At 46.9% G+C, this 23,139-nt stretch overlaps 4 protein-coding genes across 5 annotated transcripts; all 4 read right to left on the bottom strand.

Moving 5' to 3' along the window:
• Positions 1-484: 484 nt before the first annotated feature.
• On the bottom strand, positions 485-3,403 carry tnfrsf17 (TNF receptor superfamily member 17; the record flags this gene model as incomplete). The annotated part of the gene is made up of 3 exons (XM_084456048.1): positions 2,972-3,403; positions 2,207-2,350; positions 485-837 (listed from the first exon to the last, which is right to left on the bottom strand). Exons 1-3 carry the CDS (start codon positions 3,087-3,089, stop codon positions 485-487), a joined length of 615 nt encoding a protein of 204 aa, XP_084312174.1. The 5' UTR covers positions 3,090-3,403.
• Positions 3,404-3,490: 87 nt separating this feature from the next.
• Positions 3,491-4,864, bottom strand: LOC311324244 (transmembrane protein 238-like). The gene has a single exon (XM_084456664.1). The coding sequence runs from the start codon at positions 4,509-4,511 to the stop codon at positions 3,996-3,998; it is 516 nt and encodes a 171-aa protein (XP_084312790.1). The 5' UTR covers positions 4,512-4,864; the 3' UTR covers positions 3,491-3,995.
• A 1,475-nt stretch (positions 4,865-6,339) lies between these two features.
• Positions 6,340-12,007, bottom strand: rsl1d1 (ribosomal L1 domain containing 1). Its single transcript, XM_084456659.1, has 9 exons — positions 11,904-12,007; positions 11,404-11,543; positions 8,827-8,965; positions 8,233-8,381; positions 7,897-7,998; positions 7,377-7,470; positions 7,138-7,272; positions 6,893-7,003; positions 6,340-6,748 (listed from the first exon to the last, which is right to left on the bottom strand). Exons 1-9 carry the CDS (start codon positions 11,943-11,945, stop codon positions 6,608-6,610), a joined length of 1,053 nt encoding a protein of 350 aa, XP_084312785.1. The 5' UTR covers positions 11,946-12,007; the 3' UTR covers positions 6,340-6,607.
• Positions 12,008-13,751: 1,744 nt separating this feature from the next.
• Positions 13,752-23,092, bottom strand: gspt1 (G1 to S phase transition 1). 2 transcript variants are annotated; one of them, XM_084456655.1, is made up of 14 exons: positions 22,673-23,092; positions 22,303-22,353; positions 20,758-21,048; positions 20,590-20,623; positions 19,966-20,043; positions 18,678-18,858; positions 17,244-17,398; positions 16,892-17,032; positions 16,402-16,495; positions 15,558-15,638; positions 14,903-15,076; positions 14,455-14,544; positions 14,085-14,253; positions 13,752-13,950 (listed from the first exon to the last, which is right to left on the bottom strand). In XM_084456655.1, the coding sequence occupies exons 1-14, from the start codon at positions 22,863-22,865 to the stop codon at positions 13,898-13,900; spliced, it is 1,785 nt and encodes a 594-aa protein (XP_084312781.1). In that variant the 5' UTR covers positions 22,866-23,092; the 3' UTR covers positions 13,752-13,897. The 2 variants fall into 2 exon arrangements, with proteins under 2 accessions (XP_084312781.1, XP_084312782.1); XM_084456656.1 differs by lacking the exon at positions 22,303-22,353.
• Between the last annotated feature and the right edge of the window lie 47 nt (positions 23,093-23,139).

Below are 23,139 nucleotides of genomic sequence, written 5' to 3'. Positions count from 1 at the left end.
CAGCAATAGATTGATCTGATTGGCTGAGGCCCCAACCGAATGTGATGGTCAAGTGCGTCCTTGCTGCTGATGATAGCCTAAGGTGATGGCCTAACATTACATGATGATGGAATGATGCCGCCTCAGACTTGATTGATTGCTTGATGGTGGGGAGAGTTTATTTCAAAAGGGAGACTCCACAGAAAATTTTGCCAAGGGCCTCCAAAAGTCTAGAGCCAGCCCTGTGTGTGTGTGTGTGTGTTTGTGTGTGTGTGTGTGTGTGTGTGTGTGTGTGTGTGTGTGTGTGTGTGTGTGTGTGTGTGTGTGTGTGTGTGTGTGTGTGCGTGCGCATATGCATGCATGTGTGTGTGTGTGTGTGTGCCTGTTTGTGTGCATGCATGTATGTGTGTGTGTGTGTGTGTGTGTGTGTGTGTGTGTGTGTGTGTGTGCGCATGTGCATGCATGCGTGTGTGTGTGTGTGTGTGTGTTTGTTTGTTGTCTCTAGCTATACAAAGCCAGACCTGCACCAGCCTACAGTCTGTTCCTCTGAGCAGGGCTCTGAGTGTTTATAGTCATCACAGATCTGGACGGTCTTGGTGGTGACCAGTACGGTGGTCCCCTCCTCCGTGGAAGGCACAGGCAGGCTGGAGTTACACCGAGTCGGACCGTCCACACCTGCAGTCTCCATGGTCACCACCCCACGAGTCACAGTGGCTCCTCCCATATCCTCTATCGTCTCTGCTGGCTCAGGATGTCCCTCTGTCCCAGAATGCTCTGCTCCCTCCGGTCCAAGTACTGATAGATAACATGACTTAGAGATTGAAACCAAGCTACTGTAACAAGTTTTAAATGGGCTTACTGAGAATTGGTCTTGTCTACTGGAAGTTCTACCCGCTGCCATAAAAACATAATAGCTCATTGCTTTCTTATTTCCTTCTCATACATGGGTAGTTGGGGTCAAAACAAACAAGAGACCATTTGCAGTGGCAGAGTGTAAATCGGAGACAGAATTGTTGATTCAATCAGGCTATTATGAAACATGGGACCATTGTCATATAGATAGGGCACAGGGAGATAACTGGCCACATGATAAAAACACACAGCCTATCATTATCTTATCAGGTAGCTGTGGGTTATATCTATTCTAAATCCCGGTTTGGGGCTTTAAAAGTCTATTGGTCCTATTGCGTCAGCCAGGTGAACTCAATCAAGCAAAGCTGGACCGATTTAGAATCAGAATCAGATGTTATTGCCAGGTAGGTTTTTATACATACAGTACTAGGAATTTGTTCTGGCCACTGATGGATAGACAACAATAGACAGGGTGCAGGACTAGACAGGACAGTGCAGAGACAGGATGGTGCAAAATATATATTATACAACGGTTAGTTCTGGTTCTTGATTCTGATTGGCTGGAAGCCGTGTTAAAATGCTTTGTAACACACACCTGGGACCGCATATCATTCCATTTTCAGTATTAATGCGCCTCCCATTTGATCCAATGCATTGTAGTTGTTGTTGTTGCTTGGCAACCCTTTTGTTAGGGGAACTATTTTGCTCGGCGGAATTGAGGGAATGATGCTTCGTTTTGAATAAATCTTAATATTTTACATTGCTGTGTGTTTATTTTACACTAATAGATGTAGTAACCGTTGTATAAAAGCAATAAACCACTCGAGGCCGTGTGTTATAGTGATTTTATAACAGCTAGGGTTTTTTTTACTCCTCTTCGCGTCGTGCCTAACAACGCCCCCTAGCTGTTATAAAATCACGATAACACACGGCCTCGAGTGGTTTATTGCTTAAGTAACGCATGCAGGGAGCAAAGGGAAAATACAAAATGCTGTGCAATGTGTGTATGTACAGTACATGTGCGATGCGTTAATGTATGTGTGATGTTTTTATATACAATATGTACCATTATGTTATGTGTGTGCAGTAAGAGCCTATGTACAGTACAATCAGGGGACATGTGCCAGTAGTGCAACAGAGACTAAGAGGGGGAGAGTGAGAGGGAGAACGGGTCTTGTTGATGAGGCTGGTAGCAGTCGAGAAGAAGCTGCTTTTGTGGCGTGAGTTCTTAGTCTTGATAGACTACAGCCTCCTGCCGGAGCCTCAATTGCTATTAGTATGACCCAGCCAGGACTGCTTTGCCTCTGGCTATCTACACAGTTTTATGGCGACGTGTTCCATTAAAATTGTAGGCTTACTGTTTGGTATGAGTTACCTTTATCTTTAGGGAGGGGTCTGCAGGTCTTCTTCCTCAGTACTTGCAGGAGCAGTAGGAGGGTAGAGACGGCACACAGGAATACGAAGAGCCACAACACCAAGAGACGCCCGTCGAAGCTCTCTGGGGCTTTGCTCTCTGATGCTGATGGGTCCGCTGACCACAACAGAAATACATAGAACCGTACACAGGATTAGAGGATATATTCAGGAATACAGGACTACATTTATATGACTAGAGGACTACATCCAGGAATTCATGCAGGGTTCAGTTAATTTTTCATGAAATATGTATAGTATATGTATAGTATGTTATATGAAGATAGCTCGTCTTCCTGGGGTCCACAAACTCTTTAATATCACTATAATACCAACACTATAATATAGCCTACATGCAAAAACACATTTAGTTTAGTTTAACTACTGTCTATAATGAACAAAACTAAAAGTGTTTGTGCTGTATATTGTATATAGTATAATGTTGCATTTTGTGAGTTTTTTAAGCCCAGGAAGACATTGTTTTGGGGTCAGCTGATGGGGCCAGCTGATGAATAAACTTAATTTAATTTAGACTATCAAAGAGCAATTAGTGTACTCTATCTTCCAGCACATCTGCTCTGACCCTGGGCTGCTGTGCACATACTACCTCCAGATGTTTCCATCGTTGCGAACACTGTCTTTGACCTTTTGAACTTCCTATAGGCCTACCATCAGTCAACATTTAGAAATGTAATGAGAATGTGTGCGAGAAATGCTGTATACTTACGTAGGGAGCAGTATTTAACACACGCTCTGGGCGGGGAGTTGCATCTCAGGTAACACTGTTTACACTCCTCCACCAGGCCGTCATAGTAGAGGCCCTGGCCGCACTGTCCCTCAGACATCACTGTGCCTATATGATGATAATCCTGAACAATGGTCAATAGCACCTGGACGTTAACCTGGATGACGATCAATAATAATAACGATAATCCCCGAAATATCCTATTTTAAAGATAATCTGAAATAGAAGCCGGGGCTGAGATGATGTACTTTTCAGTTTCTGACTGGGTTTCTGTCTGGGTCAGGGCTAATTATACAGTTAGGAATATGTAAATTGTGTCAGCGGAAGTCCCTGTGCCCTAGAGAGTTGAGATTTACGATGGAGAGGAACTAGCACACACCTATAGGGCTCACTGCCCATGATGGACAGAAGAACCAAATCAATTCATGCAAACGCTATGATTGTGTATTTGTTCTGATAAACACAGTATACGTGGACAATTTATTCAATATTAACAATAAATAGTCTATAAATACTTTTTATTTTTTTTACAAAAAAGTGTAATTTTCCATCTGTTACACTGTGATATAGGCAGAGCATCTGAGTCCAAAGTCGCAGTCACATAGTCTCTTGAGCAATGTCCATAAGTGCTATATTGGTAGAATGCCAGAGAAAGTGAATCTTCTTGATTGACTCATCTCAGATGGACATATCAACGCGCTTTCAACTCAAATCAACCAATCCTGATCCAGATGATGGTGTGTGTGCGTGAACGCGGGTGCATAGAGGCCATTTGTGCAAAGGGTACCTGTTTATCTACCAGATAAGAGGACATGGATCCGACCTTGATGCTGCTTAATAATTACCAGCCAGGCAAACACTTAAATGTCCCTTTCTATCCTAAGTACACAACGGAGTCTACCATAATGAGACAAACAAGTTGAAAATCTATATTCAATTCTTCATTATGTTATGTAGGATAATCTCATGGTATGAGAGCAATAATGGTCCTCAGTTTCCCATCCAATCATATCGCCAGACTTTCCCTGACAAATGCATTTGTCGGCGGTGCTCGGGTGTTCTCGTAAATAACCGAGAGCGACACCGCTGGGACTTGTTGAGCAGCGGTGGCGTTATTCCCCTCCGGTGGAGTTGTCGGGGCCCCGGGGGCCTCTCCGTTGTTGACCCTCCCGTTCCTTCTGAACGAGTTCCTGATTCCACTGCTGAGGCGGTCTGACACTTTTCTCACCACTCCGCTGATCCCTCGGTTCTTCAGCTTGATCAAGCCGACATCGTCCTCCAGTTCCTCTGGCGGCACCTCGATGTTCCCCGAGTACCAGAAGACCCACCAGATGAGGCTGAGGAAGATGATGACGGCTCCGGCGTAGATGAACAAATCGTGGATGACAAATCCTGCAAACACCCCGGTCAGTAATACCAGCGCTCCGAGTATATCGTGCGCCACCGCGAACCAAAAAGCGCACTTGCAGCGGCCAACTCCCGCATACCTCCTCTCGATGACGGTCTCCTTGACATCCACCATGGCAACGATGATGTCCTCTCCTGGTTTTGGCTGGTGTCCCACTGTATTGTGCGGTATTTTTCTTAACGAGCGCGCACCTGCGTTTGCAGATGCTGATCCACCGTCCTGACACCGGCAGCAGAGACAGTCAGAGAGGCGCACTGTGCGACCCACAGTAGGCTACAACTGTTCAAAGTTCAACAACCTGACGAGTTTAAGAGCTTGACGTGACATTATCATCTGGGAGATTTTATCGGTTGTTCATCTCTATGAAGTGGATACTAGCCTCTATATCTTACTTGATTACACAACTTTATGTTGTTTTAACTTTAAGTTTTCTCAGGAAGAAAAAAGTTATACACCTACTGCAAGTATGTCTTCATCTCAATACTCCCCAGTTCAGAGTCCCATGACCTCATTTGTCATCAACCCAATCAGGATACTGAGCTATTACTTCACGCTCGCGCAGCAGATCCGTTTATCATGCAAAGGGCCGGTGTGCTGCACACAGCAGCCCGGCCCCGGGCTACAGATACACCTGCATCTCCCAACAGGTCCTTTGCAATTATATTGTGTTTCCTGGCCTCCATCAGTTGTTCGCTGGCTCCCAGGCGTCTCCGTCAGTCGCTACCCCGCTGCCTCTCCGTCTCAGCTTCTCCTTGAGGATAGGTATCCAGACCAGCCCCACCGCCACGAACATCAGCCCGATGGACAGGCAGGCGGGGGCGGCGGCGTGAGGCGCCTCCGTCACCCCCAGAGAATGGACCAGGAACAGGGCGGCCCCCACACCGGACATCAGGCCTCCCATCACCATGACAATGATGGGCTTGTGGAAGAAGGTCCAGTGGGCAGGTTCCGGAGTGTCGGGTTCCGGGCACAGGGTACTGAGGGTGTAATGTTCTGATGCAGGGAGGTCTGTGTGCAGGGACATCTCCTCCAATGCCATCCTCACGCCGTGCTCTGCCCTGGGGAAACCACGGTGACTTCCTGCTCCCGTCTGAAGGACGCAAGGCTTCTATGTCAAATCAAAGAAAAACTTCCTTGATCCTCAGACAGTTTGGCCTTTAGTTTCTGTTCCTTGATTGGCTGGACATGATTAAGACATTCCTCTGCCGTCCTGACACTCAAGTCTCTCAATCCTCTAAATTCTCAGGGATCAAAGATGTCACCCATGTCTATAGTCTTGTCTCTCTACTGCTGTCTGACTCTTGGCCTCTTTCTTCCATACACAGCTACTCTTAGCCCAGGTAATTCCAGCCAGCCACTCCCCATACAGGGAGGGGGGGACACAGCTGAACAGACACTCGGACCAGTGACCACCTGCTCTCATCTCTATAGTCTTGTGTCATCACTGGTGTATAAACACCACAGCAGCCTCATTGGCTATGCTAACACTATGGGTGGCTATTGACTACAAAGCGGCGTCTCTTCTGCCTCATTAGTACGAGCCATTAGCTCTGCTGTATTTGAATGAGAACCATTCTGAACATCATTTTAAACTCCAGGCAGACCAGCATGAATTCTAAATGAGCCAGACACACAGCAGCTGTACAGCCATGTGAACAATAGGCATGTCATCTGATACAGCTGGGTCCTGCTGACTGGCTTCACACAGGTCACGGCTAATGCACCCCCAGGTACAACCACACAATACCTGAATAGACAGGCTGGAAAATGGCTAGGTGACATGCTTTTTGGGGGGGCTTGTAAATATTTTTACAGGCTTACTTATATAGTGATATACAGTATATGGCTAAATCCACTGACCATATTATAGTTAAAAAGGCAATGATGGCGATGGCAGCAATTGTACAAAAACATTGAAAACATTCATTGTTTTGTATTACACTTTAATATACAAGCTGGGACTATACAAAATATGTTTTGGAACAACACCTATTCACCAGGCAGACATTACACACAAAAGGTCAAAAGCTCCAACTCATACTTCCTTTCAATTTCAAGGACACTCAATGCAGGGTCTTGGAACAGACTGGACACAACAGAATGACCATTATATCTGTAAACAGTCCAGCTATGTCCTTGTGACACATTTAGAAGTCAATATTGAGAGAGGGATCTGTAAAGAGTGACAACTCCTTGACATACTTGTACCATTAAGATTTAGGCACTCTCCTTTTGAATTTCTGGGAAGGGATTTTTGCAGCCTTCCTGGTGGGTTTGCCTTTAGCTTTTGAGCCCTTCTTCCCTCCAGCAGGTTCAGGTGCATTCTCCAGTCCTTTCTTTTTGGGGGGCGTCTACGGTGGAGATGGAAAAACTATTAGTTACAGAATACATATGAAACCAAGCTTCAAGAAGAATTGCAATGTTCTCACACAAGCTTTCCTGCATGTAATCATCCCCCCCCACCCCAAGAACCTGACACTGCACGCAGCACCCACCTGCAGTTTGGCCTTCTTGCTGGGAGTTACTATGGGCACCAGCTCTGGGACCGCCTCCTCCCCCTCGGGAGCGGCGCTCTCCGTCGACGTCGGCTTCCTCTTCTTAGCCTTCTGCAATTCACACGCACAGGTACAAGACATCAACACGAGTGCTGGACTCAGGGTACAAGATACGGCTTTAACGCAGTCGGACACTGTCGTGCAAACGCACGCACGCGGCATCCCTCAGACGCCTCCTTCCCCACCTTGGCATCCCTGGCTTCCCTGGCCAGCCGCTGGGCCTCCTCTATCTTTGTCAGGTGGCCGAGGTCGGAGGCGTAGACGGGCAGGGCCACGGACGCCTCGCTCTTCAGGTGGATGAGCTTGATCGCCCGTCCTTTCTGAGAAAGAAGACACACTCCCGTCAAAAGGTTTGGAAAATAGACAGGGAACCTTGACGATGGATATTGACGTAGAGGTGTTCTACTGGAGACTGAAAACCCACCAGGTGTATTTTTTCCGTGACGGTTTTGACCGCAGCCTCTATATTGTCTGCGATCTCATCTGCGGTCATCTTGGAGTGGGCCACGCGAGCCATGCTAACACACACACCACAAAAGCATAACACAACAGTACATGAGGTGTAGGCATTCCATCCGATGGTTCAGCACTGAACTTCACAGCTTCCGTACATCATTTTGATGATCTTCCTGTAATCAAGAGAACAACTAGTGCATCTCAAATACTAGTATGTATCAAAGTTGTAGAGACAGGCTCCACTGGATGAGGGAGGTCCATCTGGATACACTCTGAGTCTCTGTAGCACCGTCATTGCCCATGTCCAACACCGAGACTGGAGAACAGGGTTTGCTGGGGTGCTGCTGCTTACTCAACACCACTTGGCTTAAATACAATACAACTTTGTTGCGACATTCATCAATAGAAATGAATCGTTTTGTTGTAATGGCACCCAAACCATCATACATACGTCTTGTGGTCTAACGAGAAGCAGAGTGAGGCCTCACCAGCAGCAGCCCTTCTTGGACACGGTCATGGTGGTTCCCTGGACGAGCCTCTGGATGTCTCTGGCCAGCTGCTTGCTATTCAGGTTCACTGACAGAGGGTCCCTACAGGAAACGCATCATGCATCCACATTAGTGGGTGGGCATCAATCAGGGCATTACTTTCTAGTTCAGGATTATTCAACTCTAATTCTCACACAAAACGAACCACTTTTTAATCTGGACTCCAATAATAAGCAGCGACAAATGAAGATTAAAAACCGTACCATTCACTCCGAGACCTGCTAACATATATGCATATAAAGTACAGTAAGGCCACAGCCTAGGAGTCGGACATACCTTTTCCTCTCATAGAAGTGTGTGCCGATTTGGGAGGCCAGCAGACGGCGGACACGGTCGTCCGACAGGAACATGTTAAAGTTTCCCATCAGCCTGCGCTTGGCCTCGTACGGCTTGTACTCCGTCTTCAGCACCTTGTACGGAATCACCTGGGGAAGTCACGCGCACACACACACACACACACAGGCCCCATCAAGCTATGCACTGCCAAGATTTGAGGTTTACAGCAGAAGTGTAGTATTTGTATCAAAAGTTGTAGAGACAGGCTCCACAGGAGGAGGGAGGTCCATCTGGATACACTCTGAGTCTCTGTAGCACCGTCATTGCCCATGTCCAACACCGAGACTGGAGGACAGGGTTTGCTGGGGTGCTGCTGTGTCCAAACTCCTCACCTCCCACAAGAAGTGAAAGAATCATAACAGGCTAACTAGGGTCTAATACAAAACATGAAATTGGCAGTAAACAGGTAGCATGCATTCTAATAGCATTAAATATTGAAAAAGCTGTTCATTTTCAACTAATGTGAGACAAACTCCAGTGATGTAGCGATACAGCCAACACCAGAGCTGCTGTGTTGGTGTCCGGGTCTGGTACCTCTGTGATGTTCTTGACTCCCTTCTCCTCCAGCAGCCTCTTGTAAAAGCGCTGGGTCTGCTCCGAGGTCATGTTGGGCTCGTCTCTGGTGAAGAGGCACACCTCGTCTGTGTCTGAACGCATGCCATGTGGCAGGGGACTGGAAGAAAAACTCTTGATTACTATGGTTGATACTGTTCAAATCAACTACCACAAAGTGTGATGGCTTCAATACTGATTCAAATGGTAATATATATGGTCCCTCTTTAGAACTCCACCTGTACACATTCCACGTGTCGTTCTCACAAGGGCTAGCTTGGTAGTCTTATGAATGTTCCCCTAGGCCTAGTGTAACTTGGCTCATCACGTTGGTTGGTGTTACAGGTGTTACTCTGTATTCACCGAGTCATTACTTTTAATACCGCCCCAACATCGTTTTACCCATTTAGTTAATTTTCGCATATCAGCGCCCACTCATCAAACTCAAAACAAGTGTCTGATCTGCCCCTCTGCATGCGCACGCAGCACAGAGAGGAGTCTAGAACAATGGCTCAACCTATTTTGAGCTCTGGCATATTTTGAAAAATCCTGAACACCCCTGGCCTGGATCCAGACTTTCAAATACATTTAACATATATAAATACAATACATATATATATTCTATTATTGAGTAGCATGGCCGTCGTTAAATTAAAAATCCTAACTTCAAATTCCTTATAAATGAAGACATTAAGAAACAATGGTGTGTTTGACTGTTGCCGTACTGAAAAAGGAAGTTACGCCCATGTAGCGGTTACCACAAGTGTGATTTCAGTTGGGAGTGTGAAACATGTGAAATGTTTTCTCTAGGCATCAGCATAATATGTTGCAAACACAAGTTCATCAGTCAGAGGGAGAATGAGAGAGCTCAGTATAATTAGTATGCGCCAGTGCTGCAGAAATCCAATAGCATATCGTATTATCAAAAGTAGTATTAATGGGTATTTTTGAACATGGGTATTTAGACATTTTTCTATGTGGTTTGGCCTTCCATCCACATACAAACTGCGTTCTAGGTCACTGAAACCAGACTTTTGAAAACATTTTTTTTTTTTTTAAATAAACTTTTTTAATACACTTAAAGCGCTGTGTCGTGCAGTGACATATTAGTATTACGTTTAACTGTCCGTTCTTCTTGTTCAACATGTTCGTCTCCGTTTTTTTTGTTCTTTTCACACCGGGAATGTGTCGCCACATTTTACACACATTAGCCTGAACCAGAGAGGGTTTATAATGATAATGATGATTGATCTATAGTCTTCGCCCAAACCAGCCTGCCGGCCGCACAAGCTGAAACAACGCAAAACATATCCGGCCCACATCACGTGGGCCTTCGTACAGTGAGCAGCGAGGGTCAAAATAGTCTGGTATTAGACACTATTTAACTATGGTCGAAGCACATAAAAAAAATAACACTTGTAAACGCCTGTACACTTCCTGATGTCGAGGTAACTATGGTTACAAACAACAAATGTGTGGAAGTTAGTCTGGGGCCTTTCTCGTTCGGTGTTGTTTCGCCGGTCTAGAGCGGAAGCGCGATGACGCATCGCATAATCATCCAGTCTGGACCGGAAGAAGAACAGTTGTTGTAATGTTTTTACTGTAGGCTGCACATGGTGAAGTTTTGAGTAGATAACATTCGCAATGGCATCACCAGGCATAACACGACAAATTGTAAAAGATGATGTGAGGAGAACTACCGGTTATGGAAAAATAAAGCAAGCAGATGTTGGAGGCGGGCTCTACAGGCTCGAGCCAGATGGGGCGGGCTTAAGGCAGTGAAGTAAATAGATACCAGGCTCTCCTCCCCGAGGAGAGACTGATGACGCAAGGCTAGTGGAAGTTGGGGCCACGGCCTGTCAATCATTTCTGACAGCTCAAAACGAGGTGAACTTGTAGAGGGTGAAATTTCGACATAAAAAGGAGTTTTATAGTATTTAAAATGACAGAATAACAATTATGGAAATCTTCAATTTGATTTTACCTAAAGATAACTGGCATGTGTTACATTCAACCACTGTGTTATACCTTTAAAGTCGCACTGAAACGGACGTTTGAGTTCTAACTTCCGTAGTTTGACCTATTTCCGACGCAAACAAGCTATGAGGGTGGGACATATGTTTAGAGGAATTTGATTGGAACATTGACAAGTGGACGGGTTTTAAGAACTTTAGACAGATTTGATAGAAGGATAGCGTGGATTGACGGGTGGATGTCGTGAGATTATTGGCCTAAAATCTAAGGTACCTGTTGTCGTCATTGCACGTGACCTACCGTTTTCCAGGAAGTAAAAAATTATATACTTTGATATAAGATTACAAAAAAAGTAGAATTTTGCCATTTCTTGGGCATACATCGTTGAATAGGTGAACACTATGACCAATTATGTGAACCAAAATGGGACGGAATGCTCTTTTCATTTCAGTGCGACTTTAAGAAGGAGTTAAAACCCCGGTTTCAAAATGACCCATGTATGTGTGGAGAAGGCCCTAGCCGGTGGGGGGGGGAAATCCACACGGTGCAACTAACGTTAGTGAATGGTCTGTCAGTGGGACTCACATCCGGATCTTCTGGGCCTTTCTGGGGATCTTCCAGAGGGTGAAGAGCAGGGAGACCTGCTGGTTCTCCTCTAGAGGCAGAAGGCCCGGGGTCGGCGTGGTCTTGAGAAACGCCTGTAGCGCCTGGGCAGCCTTTTTCACCTGGAACAAGCACCAGAGTTACCAGCCTTGTGAGGACACGCACTCGAGCACGGACAACTAGCTAACTGTGCAAAGCTTTAAAATCTAGTGCTAGCTAACGTTGGCTGGCTATAACATTTACCGTGTAGCATTTCTTACTGTGTACGCAAACGGCCTGACTTATCTACCTACTACAAGCCTAAATAAGTTAGTGCTAGCCGTTTTAGTCAAGCTAGCTAGCTAGCTCGCTCGTTAGCAGTTCATATCTAGCTAGCTCTTCATATTCAACCGGCGCAACATCATCTGTAACGTTACTGCCGAGTATGTTACCCACAAAATAATATGTTACAGGTTTTCTGGGAAAGTAGTGTTCGTTTTTACCTGCGCCCGGTCCAAAACCACCTCTTCTACTTTCTCTGCCATGCTGCTCGGTTCTAGACTAGTTCACGTGTTTGCCGGAGCGACACACATGCGCGATGTGCTGCTTCTTCTTCTTCTTCTTTTGGTTTCCGGCAGGCTAGACGCCGACGTGGCGTATTGCTGCCTTTCCCTGGCCAGACACGGTACTACACCCCTCCCAGACCCTCACACTCTAAGCTGTAGGCCAGTAACGAACATAAAGCTTGCCACCGCCCTCCCCACCTCATACTGGTGACTCCCATGGCCCAACAGGACCCTCAGAGACACAACTGGCTCCCCCACCCTCACTACATGAGCAAACATATCAGCCCTCTCCCTCCTGTACCTCCCGCACTCCAACATGACATGCCTCACCGTCTCCCTCCCCCCACAGATACACAGACCATCACGTTTCCCCATCTGGGCCACGTCCCAGGCCAGGCCACAATGACCAAGCCGAAGCCTGGTCATCATGACCTGTTCCCTCCTACCCCCCCTCCCCAGGGCACCCCTCTCCCCCCCTAACACTCCCCTGGATCCCATGGAAATGCCTCCCTCTCGCCTGCACCTCCCACTCAGCCTGCCACCTCTCCATCAGCACCTCCCGTATCCTACCTCTCCACTCAGCTACCCCCAGATCCACCCCCACCCCTACCACCTCCTGCCCTAAAGCCCCCTTAGCAGCTGCATCCACAGCCTCATTCCCCTCCACCCCCACATGAGCCAGGACCCACATAAACCCTACCCTACACCCCACCCTCTCCAGAGCCCTACCCTACACCCCACCCTCTCCAGAGCCCTACCCTACACCCCACCCTCTCCACCCTGTAGAGCCCCACCCTACACCCCACCCTCTCCACCCAGTACAGAGCCATCACCAGTTCCAGGATGAGATCGGGCCTAACCCGTGAACCCCCGCTCAGGCCCCCAGGGCAGCTGCTGAGTCGGAACACACAACCACCCGCTGCAGGTGCGCACGCTCAACCCAGTCCAGCGCCCACACCAGCGCCATCACCTCAGCAGTGAACACCAACAGCCCAGCCCTCGGTAATACGCAACTGGGCGTGCTTCTTCTTCTTCTCTCAGTTTGATGCAGGCAGGTTGCGAACCAACGTAAGGCGCGTACCGCCACCTACCATACCAGTGTGTATAACAACAGGGCATATAACATAAAACACGACAGGCTACAATATGAAGCAGGAAACCTGCTAAATCCTATGACCGGTGCTTGCTCTACGTCACATATTTGACAATGAATCTCTCAAACTTTATTTACAGGCAGACCTTCGACAGTTCAACAAGCTCTTAAAATATCGTCATATCATTTTTTTTTTTTTTTTTAACAAAGTCCAGAAACATGTCTTTCTCATTCAGATACTTTATTTTCATAGTTGGTCATTAAATATGACAACAGTGTGTGTGTGTGTGTGTGTGCGTACACACGTGCGTGTGTATTAAGTGTCAATGTTTTATTGAGCATCCATATAAAGAATTTGAAATGTGTGTGGATGACTCGGATTAGCATTTTGGTATGAGGGATACCTGTGGCCAAAACAATGTCCATTTTGGCATTATTTTTCTTTTGCAGATCTTCTTTTGATTACAGGCTAACTCAGATCAATCAGAGCAGATCAATCCCACTCTTCCCAAAAGAAGCAACACCCATTTTCCATTCCAGAACAAATGAAGGCCAGCGAAACACGAGATTGGCCAGGGAAACTGGGTTAGTTAGCTACAATAGTGGCATAGCTAAGGTCTCAATATGAGAAAGCTGACACACTAGACTTTTTCGCTCGATTAGTATCGTTCCTCATAAAAACTGATTCAGTCTTTTTTTTTTTTTTTTTATCCTTCAATTTTAATGCGTTCTCCTCCTCCTCGTCCTGTTTGTGAGAGAGGAAGGCTGGTCGGGTACACGGTAGTAGCTTCCTCCTCGGTCAGGATGATTCCTCCAGGATCTCCAGACTTCTTCACATTTAGTCCTTTTCAGGCACCAGCTTCAACACCTTGCCTATAGCAATGGTTTTACCTGCAAGAAAAGACAACGTCTGTGAGCACAGTGTGTATCTTGAGTAATTTTGTTTTATGGTCATATAGTGCCAAATTACAACCCCCACACCACACACACACACACACACACACACACACACACACTCCCCTCACCTTCGTCACGAAGGGTGAACCTGCCCATCTGAGGGAAGTCTTTGAAGGTCTCCAGGCAGATGGTTCCCGCGGCCCGTAGTCTGGCGATGCACACCTGGTCCTGCTTGACGAAGCGAGGCCGTGTTTTACTCTTCTCCCCTGTCTTCTTGTCCACCATACAGATTAAGGCCTGTCGACAGAGGGGGTTTATGATTGTTCTTTTTCATGCGAGTGACATTTCAGGCTTTGAATTAACAATATATGACGTTTCTGCAAACTTTACCATGTTTAATATGTGCGCTCACACACGTAAGCTCTCTTTTTCTCGCACATACAGTACACACACTAACAGGATGTAATGGACTTGGTTGAGTGAGGAGAGTTAACTCACTGTGATCTGTACTTCTTCAATGCAGGTGTGGATGTGTAAGACGGCATTGTAACCCGGGCAGATGATGGACTTGTGTTCAATGATGACGATCTGAAAGCATAGATCAAAACCATGGACATTATCTTCTGGGTGGACATTATCTTCTGGGTGGACATTATCTTCTGGGTGGACATTATCTTCTGGGTGGACATTATCTTAGGGTTTACAGGTCATTTCCCAGAGTGAACGAAAAAAGTAGAGCGAGCCATTGGATCAACGCACTTGATGGGTGTAGGCGTAGGTGGGTGTTGTGTGTGTGTGTGTTTGTGCGTGTGTGTGTGTGTGCGTGTGTGTGTGTGTGTGTAAAACGACATGGCTACAGAAACGACGGCCAAGGAGTTGCGGCATCAACGATCCCGGCTCGCCAGCACATTACAGAGCGGCCTTCGTCTGTGAGCGTGCTGGGTACCTGGGCGTCGAAGGTGCGTCCGGAGTGGCAGAGGTTCTCAGCGTTGCAGAGGATGAAGCCGGGCAGGATCTCTTCCTCCTCGATGCCCTTCAGCCTCAGTTTGAGGTTCTCCCCCGGCGTCGCCTCCTCCGTCTCCACGTCGTCGCTGAGCAGACTCAGCACCTCCACGGTGTGCTGGGGGGAGGAGAGGGGGTGAATATTTAACAGCACCTCTGATGGAGTCTGACAGCCTCAGGGAAAGCAGGAGGAGGAGGAGGTGTGTAACATGAATATGGTACAGCTAGGCTAGGTGGTGTAGGTAGAACGGGTTAGCTATTTATTTGCCTTGGAGTGAATTGGTTAAACTCACTCCTCAGTATAAACACAGCCGAACCGCGCCATTGAATCGCTAGCTTTTCGGTGGCGTAGCTGGCGAAAGCGGTGTTTACGTAAAGTGGTCACGTGCGTTGGTAAGTCAGAGGACCCGAGATCAAACCCAGTGTGGGCAAGTGAGGGTAGAAGTGATACTGCACTGACGAGCAACGCAGAGAAATCAGTGACGTGCACATCAATAACAATGTTTTGATTGTGGTGTACTACACTGTATATCGTGTGTGTGTGTGTGTGAGAGAGAGAGAGAGAGAGAGAGAGAGAGAGAGAGAGTGTGTAGTCTTACTCTGTTGGGCATCATGATGAGCTGCTGAGCTTTGCAGATGGAGCCTGACTCCAGCTTCCCCAGAATCACTGTGCCCATGTCCTGTAACACGCAAACACACATACAGCCACACACACAATTACAAATAAGATTAGACTTTATTTCATCACTACAACCAACAGCTGTAAGATTTCAAACATGTTCACTCGGTAGTGTCTTTAGGAGTGAGTGAGTGAGTGAGTGAGTGAGTGAGTGAGTGAGTGAGTGAGTGAGTGAGTGAGTGAGTGAGTGTCTCTCTTAATCCATTGATCCTCCTATGTGCTAGTGAGAACAGGCTTAGCTGAGAACCAGCAAGCCTAACTACTTTACCCACCTCTCCAATTAAATGGTCTGCCATAATCTTATTACTTCGACTGAATACTGGGCCTAGATAGACATCCTCACTTTCAACACCTCTCTTACACAACGGAAGACCTGCTGAAAAAGCTATAAAATATCTTAATTCCATCCCCACTCTACTGGTTCTAAACCCACAGTACACCCACACACTACTAAGCTCAGTGCCAGAGAGCTTAGTGTCCCTGGTGTGTGTGTGTGTGTGTGTGTGTGTGCGTGTGTGTATCTTGGAAGGACACCCAGACCAGCAGGACCTCATCTGGGTGGGAGCATGGGAACCGAGGGGAAACACTGATGAAATGCTGCTTTGTCAGTTTCCATTGAAATCATTTATTCATGCAAATTTCACTCTGCTAATCCTTTCATGTGGTGGGAGGTACTGTAGGAGCAGGACAGCGTACCGCCCAGGCTACCAACTGCCCTGGGGTGTGAATGGGGCAGATCAGCGGTAAGCAGCGTTCTACCCCACCTTGTACTTGTCAACGATGGGCAGCCTGATGGGTCCGTCCAGGGGGCGGGTGAAGCTGGGCAGGCTGTCCAGGTGGGAGATGAAGGGCAGTCCCCTGGCACCGGAGAGACGGGGAGAAAAGCAATCAGAACCGACCTTCTACGCAGAGAGAGAGAGACAGACATCAGCCCAGAAGGGATCACAGTGTCTCGTCACTTAGCGCGGCTGTAAAGAGCTTTTCAGCATCGTGAAAGTCAAGCAGTTTTTTAATGTTCAGTACGTTTATGATAAAGAAGATGGAGCGGTTTGATTGTCTGTTATGAGAGTGGGGACGGAATGTCCTGCCATCTATGATCATCTCATCTCGTTTTCTCAGCGAGTGACTCACTGTTTTGATGATTAACTATGGATGGTTAAATTGGAATGGATTGGCCTCTGGAATCTAGAAAATCCACCCTTCCACTCATTTGTTCACTCATCCCATCCGTCCCGTGTCTGTGGAGGTACTTACGTGTACCAAGGGCACTCCTCCACCGGGTCCTTCAGGTTGGACCCCGTCAGCCCAGAGCAGGGCATGAAGTAGATGTCCTTCTTGGGGTTGAAGCCCACCTTCTTCAGGAAGGGCACCAGCTTCTCCTTGCACTCCTCATACCTGTGAGAGGGATCGAGCGATGGAGGACTAGGTCAGTAAGCTGCCAAATTGGATTCAATATGGATTCATGCATTCCATAATTTACAATTCTAGAGCATAACACTCGGAATGTCATTCCCAGCTCAAGAGCCGAAAATGCATCTGTTTTTGAATCTGCGTTTGGCGCTAAAATAAATCAATTTCCCCTCTAACAAGCTACACATGTCCCCACCTGTCCAGGCTCCAGTTGACGGTGGGGTCGTCCATCTTGTTGACGAGGACGATGAGATGTTTGACTCCGGCCGTCTTGGCCAGCATGGCGTGCTCCCGCGTCTGGCCGCCCTTCTCAAAACCCGTCTCAAACTCCCCTTTCCTGGCCGAGATCACCTGAGAGGAACAGCACCGAGGTTAGGGTATAGACAAGCATCTATACTGAGGCTGTACGCTGTTACTGATATTTTTGACAGTTGCAAAAATAAAGTCCTCATGTTAATCTTCAATTAAACGTCTATAAGTTCAGTCTCTCATAGTTTAATTTGTTTAATTAATTTGTCGTTTACTGATTTAGGATAAAAGACCTTAACAACTAGGCAAACTAAAACTAATTGTAAACAACGGTGCAGTATTAAACAACAATAATGATTTACAACTCAGTCACTTATTCCTCTCTCACAAAACAGATGAACACATTAACTGTTAAATCATTCCCTTTTGTAGTTCACTATGAGTAGCACTACATAGGGAATAGGGAGTGAGTGAACCATTTCAAACACATCTCTGGTCAGCTCCGTTAGCCATCTTACTCGTCCTGATGCCATGTTCCATATGAGAACACTCAGTTAGCCTACTGTATTAAACTTCTTCTTGTCCCGACACATGAGTTAACAGATATAGACCCGGCGACAGTTACAGAGATAGAAACTAAAAATAGATAGGCTTTGTTCGTAATAATTAAATTACAACCAGACAGAGAACAAGGAGTTTGAGAACGGTAGGCTCATCTAATGTGCGAGATGAGCTACAGCAATGGGTCAATGAGTAGTATTACTGCGCCCCTATGGGCAGGCGAGCGGTGGTGCGGAATGCCGTAAAGCGCCTGTTAGAATACCGCGGGTCAAGTTACATTCTTATGTTCTCACATCTGTAACTGACAGAAGCAGTCACCCTTCAGCCTGCAACCCTGCCGTCATCACAGCCACGGTGTTGTTCTGTGTTTTGTCTTCAACACAACAGATAATAAACCAGGGGAGCAATGTCCTAGCCCGTCTTCGCCATCCTGATCACGTGAGCTCACATTCTGTTTCTCTCCGCAGATCAGTCTGGCCACGCCCCCATTTGACCGAGTTCCACCCAGCAGATAATTGCTGAGGCAATTACAACCGTTTATCTAATATGGGGTGGGTTAGATACAATGACTACCCATTGGATACAATGATATGATGACTAACTCACGTTTCGTTGCTCTGATTGGTTATAGGTTTATCCAATGTGTCCAGAGGCATTGTGGTCTGCGACTGTTGATAACAACCCTTGGAAATCGAAAATAAACTCAGCAGCTCCAGACCCTATGCATTTTTGCAAATTGGGTCTGGTGAAGCCAGGCTAGCAATTTCCCACCGCGAGGACACAATGACACAGCCACATTATTAAAGCCAGCCTCTCTCACCAGGACGGCCAAGTCAGCTTGGGAAGCTCCGCCAATCATGTTGGGCACAAAGCTCTTGTGGCCGGGCGCGTCCAGGATGGTGAAGTGCTTCTTCTCCGTCTCAAAGTAGGCCCTGCCTACCTCCACCGTCTTCCCCTTGTCTCTCTCCTCCTGGTTGGTGTCAAGGGCCCACGACAGGTACCTGGACAGGTAGGACCGGACCATCATAACATGATATATATAACATGATATAACATGACAGCTTAGCCATTATAACCTTATAAGTTCAGACACCTGGGGAGGTAAGGCATGATATTATATGTCATGACATATCATACTATGTTAAGTATAGCATGACAGCTGTTGAGTAAAGCAAGAACGTTGCACACTCAATATTCGCTTCCATACATTTATTTTTAAAGCAATGTTTGCATGTAGGGCCTTCAGGCTTGACCTGAAGAAGTAATGTATGGGAGTAAAAATGGAGTGTGTGTCCTTCGTTACTGACTGGTTCCGCCCAGTGACAACGTTGTTCCTTCGTTCTTTAGCAGGATTACGCAAAAACTACCAGACCACGAAACTCGGTGGAGGGGTGTCGCATGGGCCAACTTGGAACCCATTCATTTTGGACCAGATCCGAATACACTGGGTGGATACACAAATTAAAACAGAACTTGGCTTCCCATTTCTCTTAACTTCATCTTTCGGTCTTCTGCTAGGTTTACCATACTGCCCAGTGGCCGAGTGGTTAGGGCGACGGACTTACAATCTGGAGACGTGCTCCGATGATGGTTCAAATCCTGAAAAAGATGGCTTTTTTGTTTGTTTCTCAGCTTTAGACATAGATATCAACTTAATTGTTGAACTAATACTAATATTATGTTGTACTTCATGAACGCATCCATGGATCACTTCCTCCTGCAACTTGCCCACACTGGCATCATACCCAGGTCCTCTAATTTGGAAGCACACATGACCACCTGTCATAAACACCACTACCAGTTACGCCACCAAAAAGCGCACTCTTCGATGGTGCATGTGAGCGATATTTATACTGAGGAGTGAGTGTATCCATTTCAACCCAGTTACACCAACCAAATGCATTCGTGGGCGGAGCCCTGTGCTCTCTGAGCACCCTCTCTAGTTTTCACAGCATTGATCAGCAGGACCACTATCAACTATTATGAGTGTGCGTCAGCTTCTGTTTATTACCATTTCTATCATCATTAGTATCACAAGGGAACTTTCCATGGTTTTCTTTTTACATTTTATAAATGGATCCAGACAGTTTGGGTAAAGACAAGCTCACCATGTCTCTCTGTTCTTCTCCTTCGCCTCTCGTTCGTACTTCTCCAGGGTTCTTTTCTCCACCATCCCTGTCAGGTACCTAGCATCAACAACATAGGACAGGGGAGACATAGTGGTGAGCATTGTGGGAAGAAAATGTGTCAACACACCATCTCTAACAGCAAACATAACTAATAACTAGAGTGTAACACATTATGACCAACTTAGTCTAAGTACCCCAAACTTCTGGGAAAAATTATGATAATCATGGACACTAATGGGAAGACTTGGGTTTTGTGCAGGAAGCATGATTGGCCCGCACAGATAGTGGGCTGTGCGGGGAGGCTGATTTGGCCTCTGATTGGTCACTGACCGCAGCTCTCCACTTTTCAAGTATTGCTAATAAGTCTTACATTTGTGTGTGCTGTCAGTAACATATAGTGGCACATAAAGAGTGATTAAGGCTACTTCAACTTTCTTCCACGTTAACTCACTTCATGGAGTTAGCTACTAGCTACAGTTTTTTCCTTTTCTGGGCTGGATGAGTTTTTCATTTAGTCCCAACTATAGGCTCCTGATGACATATGTGGCTTGCTCTGGTTACGCCAGACTATAACCAACCAAATCTATAGGTCTAGTCACTCACATGATCTGTCCTCCGATTGTTGATTTGCCAGCATCTGAAAAAGAAAGCAGGTCTTAAATGCAAAGAATTGAGAGGTTGGGAAGCTTTAAACAAGCAATTCTCTTCCACCTCAGAAAACAACTGGCCGATAGAAAGAGGAGCTGAAGAAGGAGGTGCAGAGGGACGTACCCACGTGACCGATGAACACCACATTCACATGCTCTTTCTTGGGGGCGTCTGGTGGGGCGGGGACCACTTTGGGCATGAGTATCTCCTCCTCTTCCTCCTCCATCATCTCCTCCTCCTCCTCCTCCTTCCCCTGCACCTCCTCCCTGGCCCCCAGGGACCCCCCTCCTCCTCCTCCTCCTCCTCCCCCTCCTCCTCCAGGCTCGTCCTCCCCTGGCTCCTCCTTCTGCTCCCAGGACTCCTCCTCCGTAGGTTCCGCCATATCCGCCTCCGTACCGCCGTTCTCCACAGGTGCTGGTGTGACAAACAGACAGCGTCGGTCACCACAGGTGGTCCGGACCAGACCTGGGTGACATACTATTTGCAAATAGTATTTGTCAAATACATGGGATGTGCGTTACTTAGTTCAGTGCAATGAAACCAAAAGAGCTGTCCCACTCCCAAAAATTGCTAAATATGAAATCTATCTGGGTATCCAGATGCTGGCGCTTGCTTCTTAGCTGGTGACCATGGAGATGTTGTCCTGTAGCTCCCATAGCAACAAATACACAGGGCAACCCATTTCCTCAGGTATGAAATTAAACATTCCAGTGATCAAGTACAAAGCCTGTTCTCTTTCCCAGAACCCATCATTGGGGTTGCAGAGTACAGCTGATGACAGCTAGGACTGAGCTACTCTCAGAGTGCTTCCGCAATCTATTAGCCTACTTGTTTAACTCTGGACATTATCTTAAATTAGTTTTCAGATGCTCAACAGAGACATGTGAAAGAAGTCTACAATCATGTTCACTTAGAACACAGAATAAGCTATGGTGTGTTTTTAAATGTGTGAACCAATATGGTGATTTCACAACTTCAAGAATGTTTTTCTCTTGGCCCCTCTTCTCTTATCTCTCTCTCTCTCTCTCTCTCTGGCAGGCTACAGTAGCAGGTGTCAGGCAGACTGATAAATCAGGACTGTAACTTGAGTCGATGTGCGCAGTGTGCTCTGGCCAAAACATGAACCCCTGACATCAGCACATATGGCTGGACACCGACAGCATGCTGCAACATGGCCCCGCACCACTCAATACTGTCCTAAACACAGCAAAACACACAAATCAAAGCACTGGAGTTAAGGCATTGAAATTGCGTCCGATTCCCTGTGTGCCAGAGAAGAGGTCTATTTTAAGGCATCGGGCCCGTGGTGTTGCGTCATATCAGCCTATACGATGTGCACATGAGGCTGCCAAATCGATGTTTGGACTAGCAGGCTAGGGCTTAGTTTCCAGAGTAGGCTATCTACTGTACACTCAAGTGCACAGAGTACTTATCAAACGGATAAACTGAGAAATAAACCATGTTTAAGGACATGACCTCTCGTGTTTTGTAGTGCTTTGAGCAGCCAACCCAACCCCCGATGTGCCCCGTACACCTCTGATTCACACCTGGCATAAGCGAGCCAGTGCAATTTTTCCGCTCTGCAGTTCACAGTGGTGTTCTGAAATGTTCTATGGAAGGGGTAGGGTTGGTGTTTTCGGTACTAAACTTAAATGACAGGCTACGTACCAACTGGTTCTGCCACCTCCATACGGGCGACTGTATCCGCAGCGGCAGCACCTGTGAACGTTAGATACCTCGTCATGACTAACGATACTCTGAAATGCAGCTCGTATGACCCATATCCAGGTTCAACCAAATACTGTCACTCACTGCCTCTAAATTGGGCTTAATGTCACTTATTCACGTATCCGTTAGCACATGATAAACTTGGATACAGCGCTGCCACATAGCCGAGAACGGATAAAGTGACACGCTCCACGCTAGTGCGTACAGTAGCTTGTTGGCTAATGGCTAGCTAGCAAGCTAGCACAGCCGACTCCCAGCTGTCATGTTCCGCTACTACTATCTAGCTATGCGGACTCAGTCATGAACCTACCATCAGAGACCGGAATTTCTGCGGGGCTACTTTGAAGGAAAGTCGGGACAAAGACCGCCGCGTTCACGTTCGGGACAAACGGCTTGGCATTCACGTTAAGAGCGGCGAGAGCGGACTGGAGTTCCGCGGCAGCCGGGGCCTCGGCATCCTCCTCTAGCTCCCACGAGTCCGGGGCTGTGTCTCTCGGATCCATCGCTGATCTCCCGGAGTTGCCTTGCTATGTAGGCTAGCTTATCAAGCTAGCTAACGTTAGCTCAATCTACAGTGACGAGCGCAGCTAAATTGATGTTTACTCTCTTTGCGTGTTTTTAAGGCAATATCTTCACACTCTCTGTCTCATGTTTACAGGAGTTCGCATCGCTTTGATTAACGTCAGTCTTGTTTTGAGAGGCTTACGGTACACCAGTAGATCAGACAGTGCAGTAGAGACCGGATGAAGAGCTGTCAGCCCCTACAGTTCCAGGACT

This window comes from Borostomias antarcticus (assembly GCF_949987555.1).
Source record: "Borostomias antarcticus genome assembly, chromosome: 22".
In the NCBI taxonomy this organism is placed as follows: Eukaryota; Metazoa; Chordata; class Actinopteri; order Stomiiformes; family Stomiidae; genus Borostomias; species Borostomias antarcticus.
This window is presented reverse-complemented; position numbering and strand designations above follow the sequence as displayed.

Excerpts from the sequence above, each read along its gene's own strand:
- LOC311324244 (XM_084456664.1), bottom strand. The coding sequence starts at position 4,511 with ATGGTGGATGTCAAGGAGACCGTCATCGAGAGGAGGTATGCGGGAGTT.
- rsl1d1 (XM_084456659.1), bottom strand. The coding sequence starts at position 11,945 with ATGGCAGAGAAAGTAGAAGAGGTGGTTTTGGACCGGGCGCAG. Across the intron at positions 8,382-8,826 it reads GAGTCAAGAACATCACAGAG|GTGATTCCGTACAAGGTGCT; the intron begins GTACCAGACCCG and ends TGACTTCCCCAG. Across the intron at positions 7,004-7,137 it reads GGGAAGCCAGGGATGCCAAG|AAGGCTAAGAAGAGGAAGCC; the intron begins GTGGGGAAGGAG and ends TGTGAATTGCAG.
- gspt1 (XM_084456655.1), bottom strand. The coding sequence starts at position 22,865 with ATGGATCCGAGAGACACAGCCCCGGACTCGTGGGAGCTAGAGGAGGAT. Across the intron at positions 22,354-22,672 it reads AGAAATTCCGGTCTCTGATG|GTGCTGCCGCTGCGGATACA; the intron begins GTAGGTTCATGA and ends TAACGTTCACAG. Across the intron at positions 15,639-16,401 it reads CCATCGTTGACAAGTACAAG|GACATGGGCACAGTGATTCT; the intron begins GTGGGGTAGAAC and ends TGCGTGTTACAG.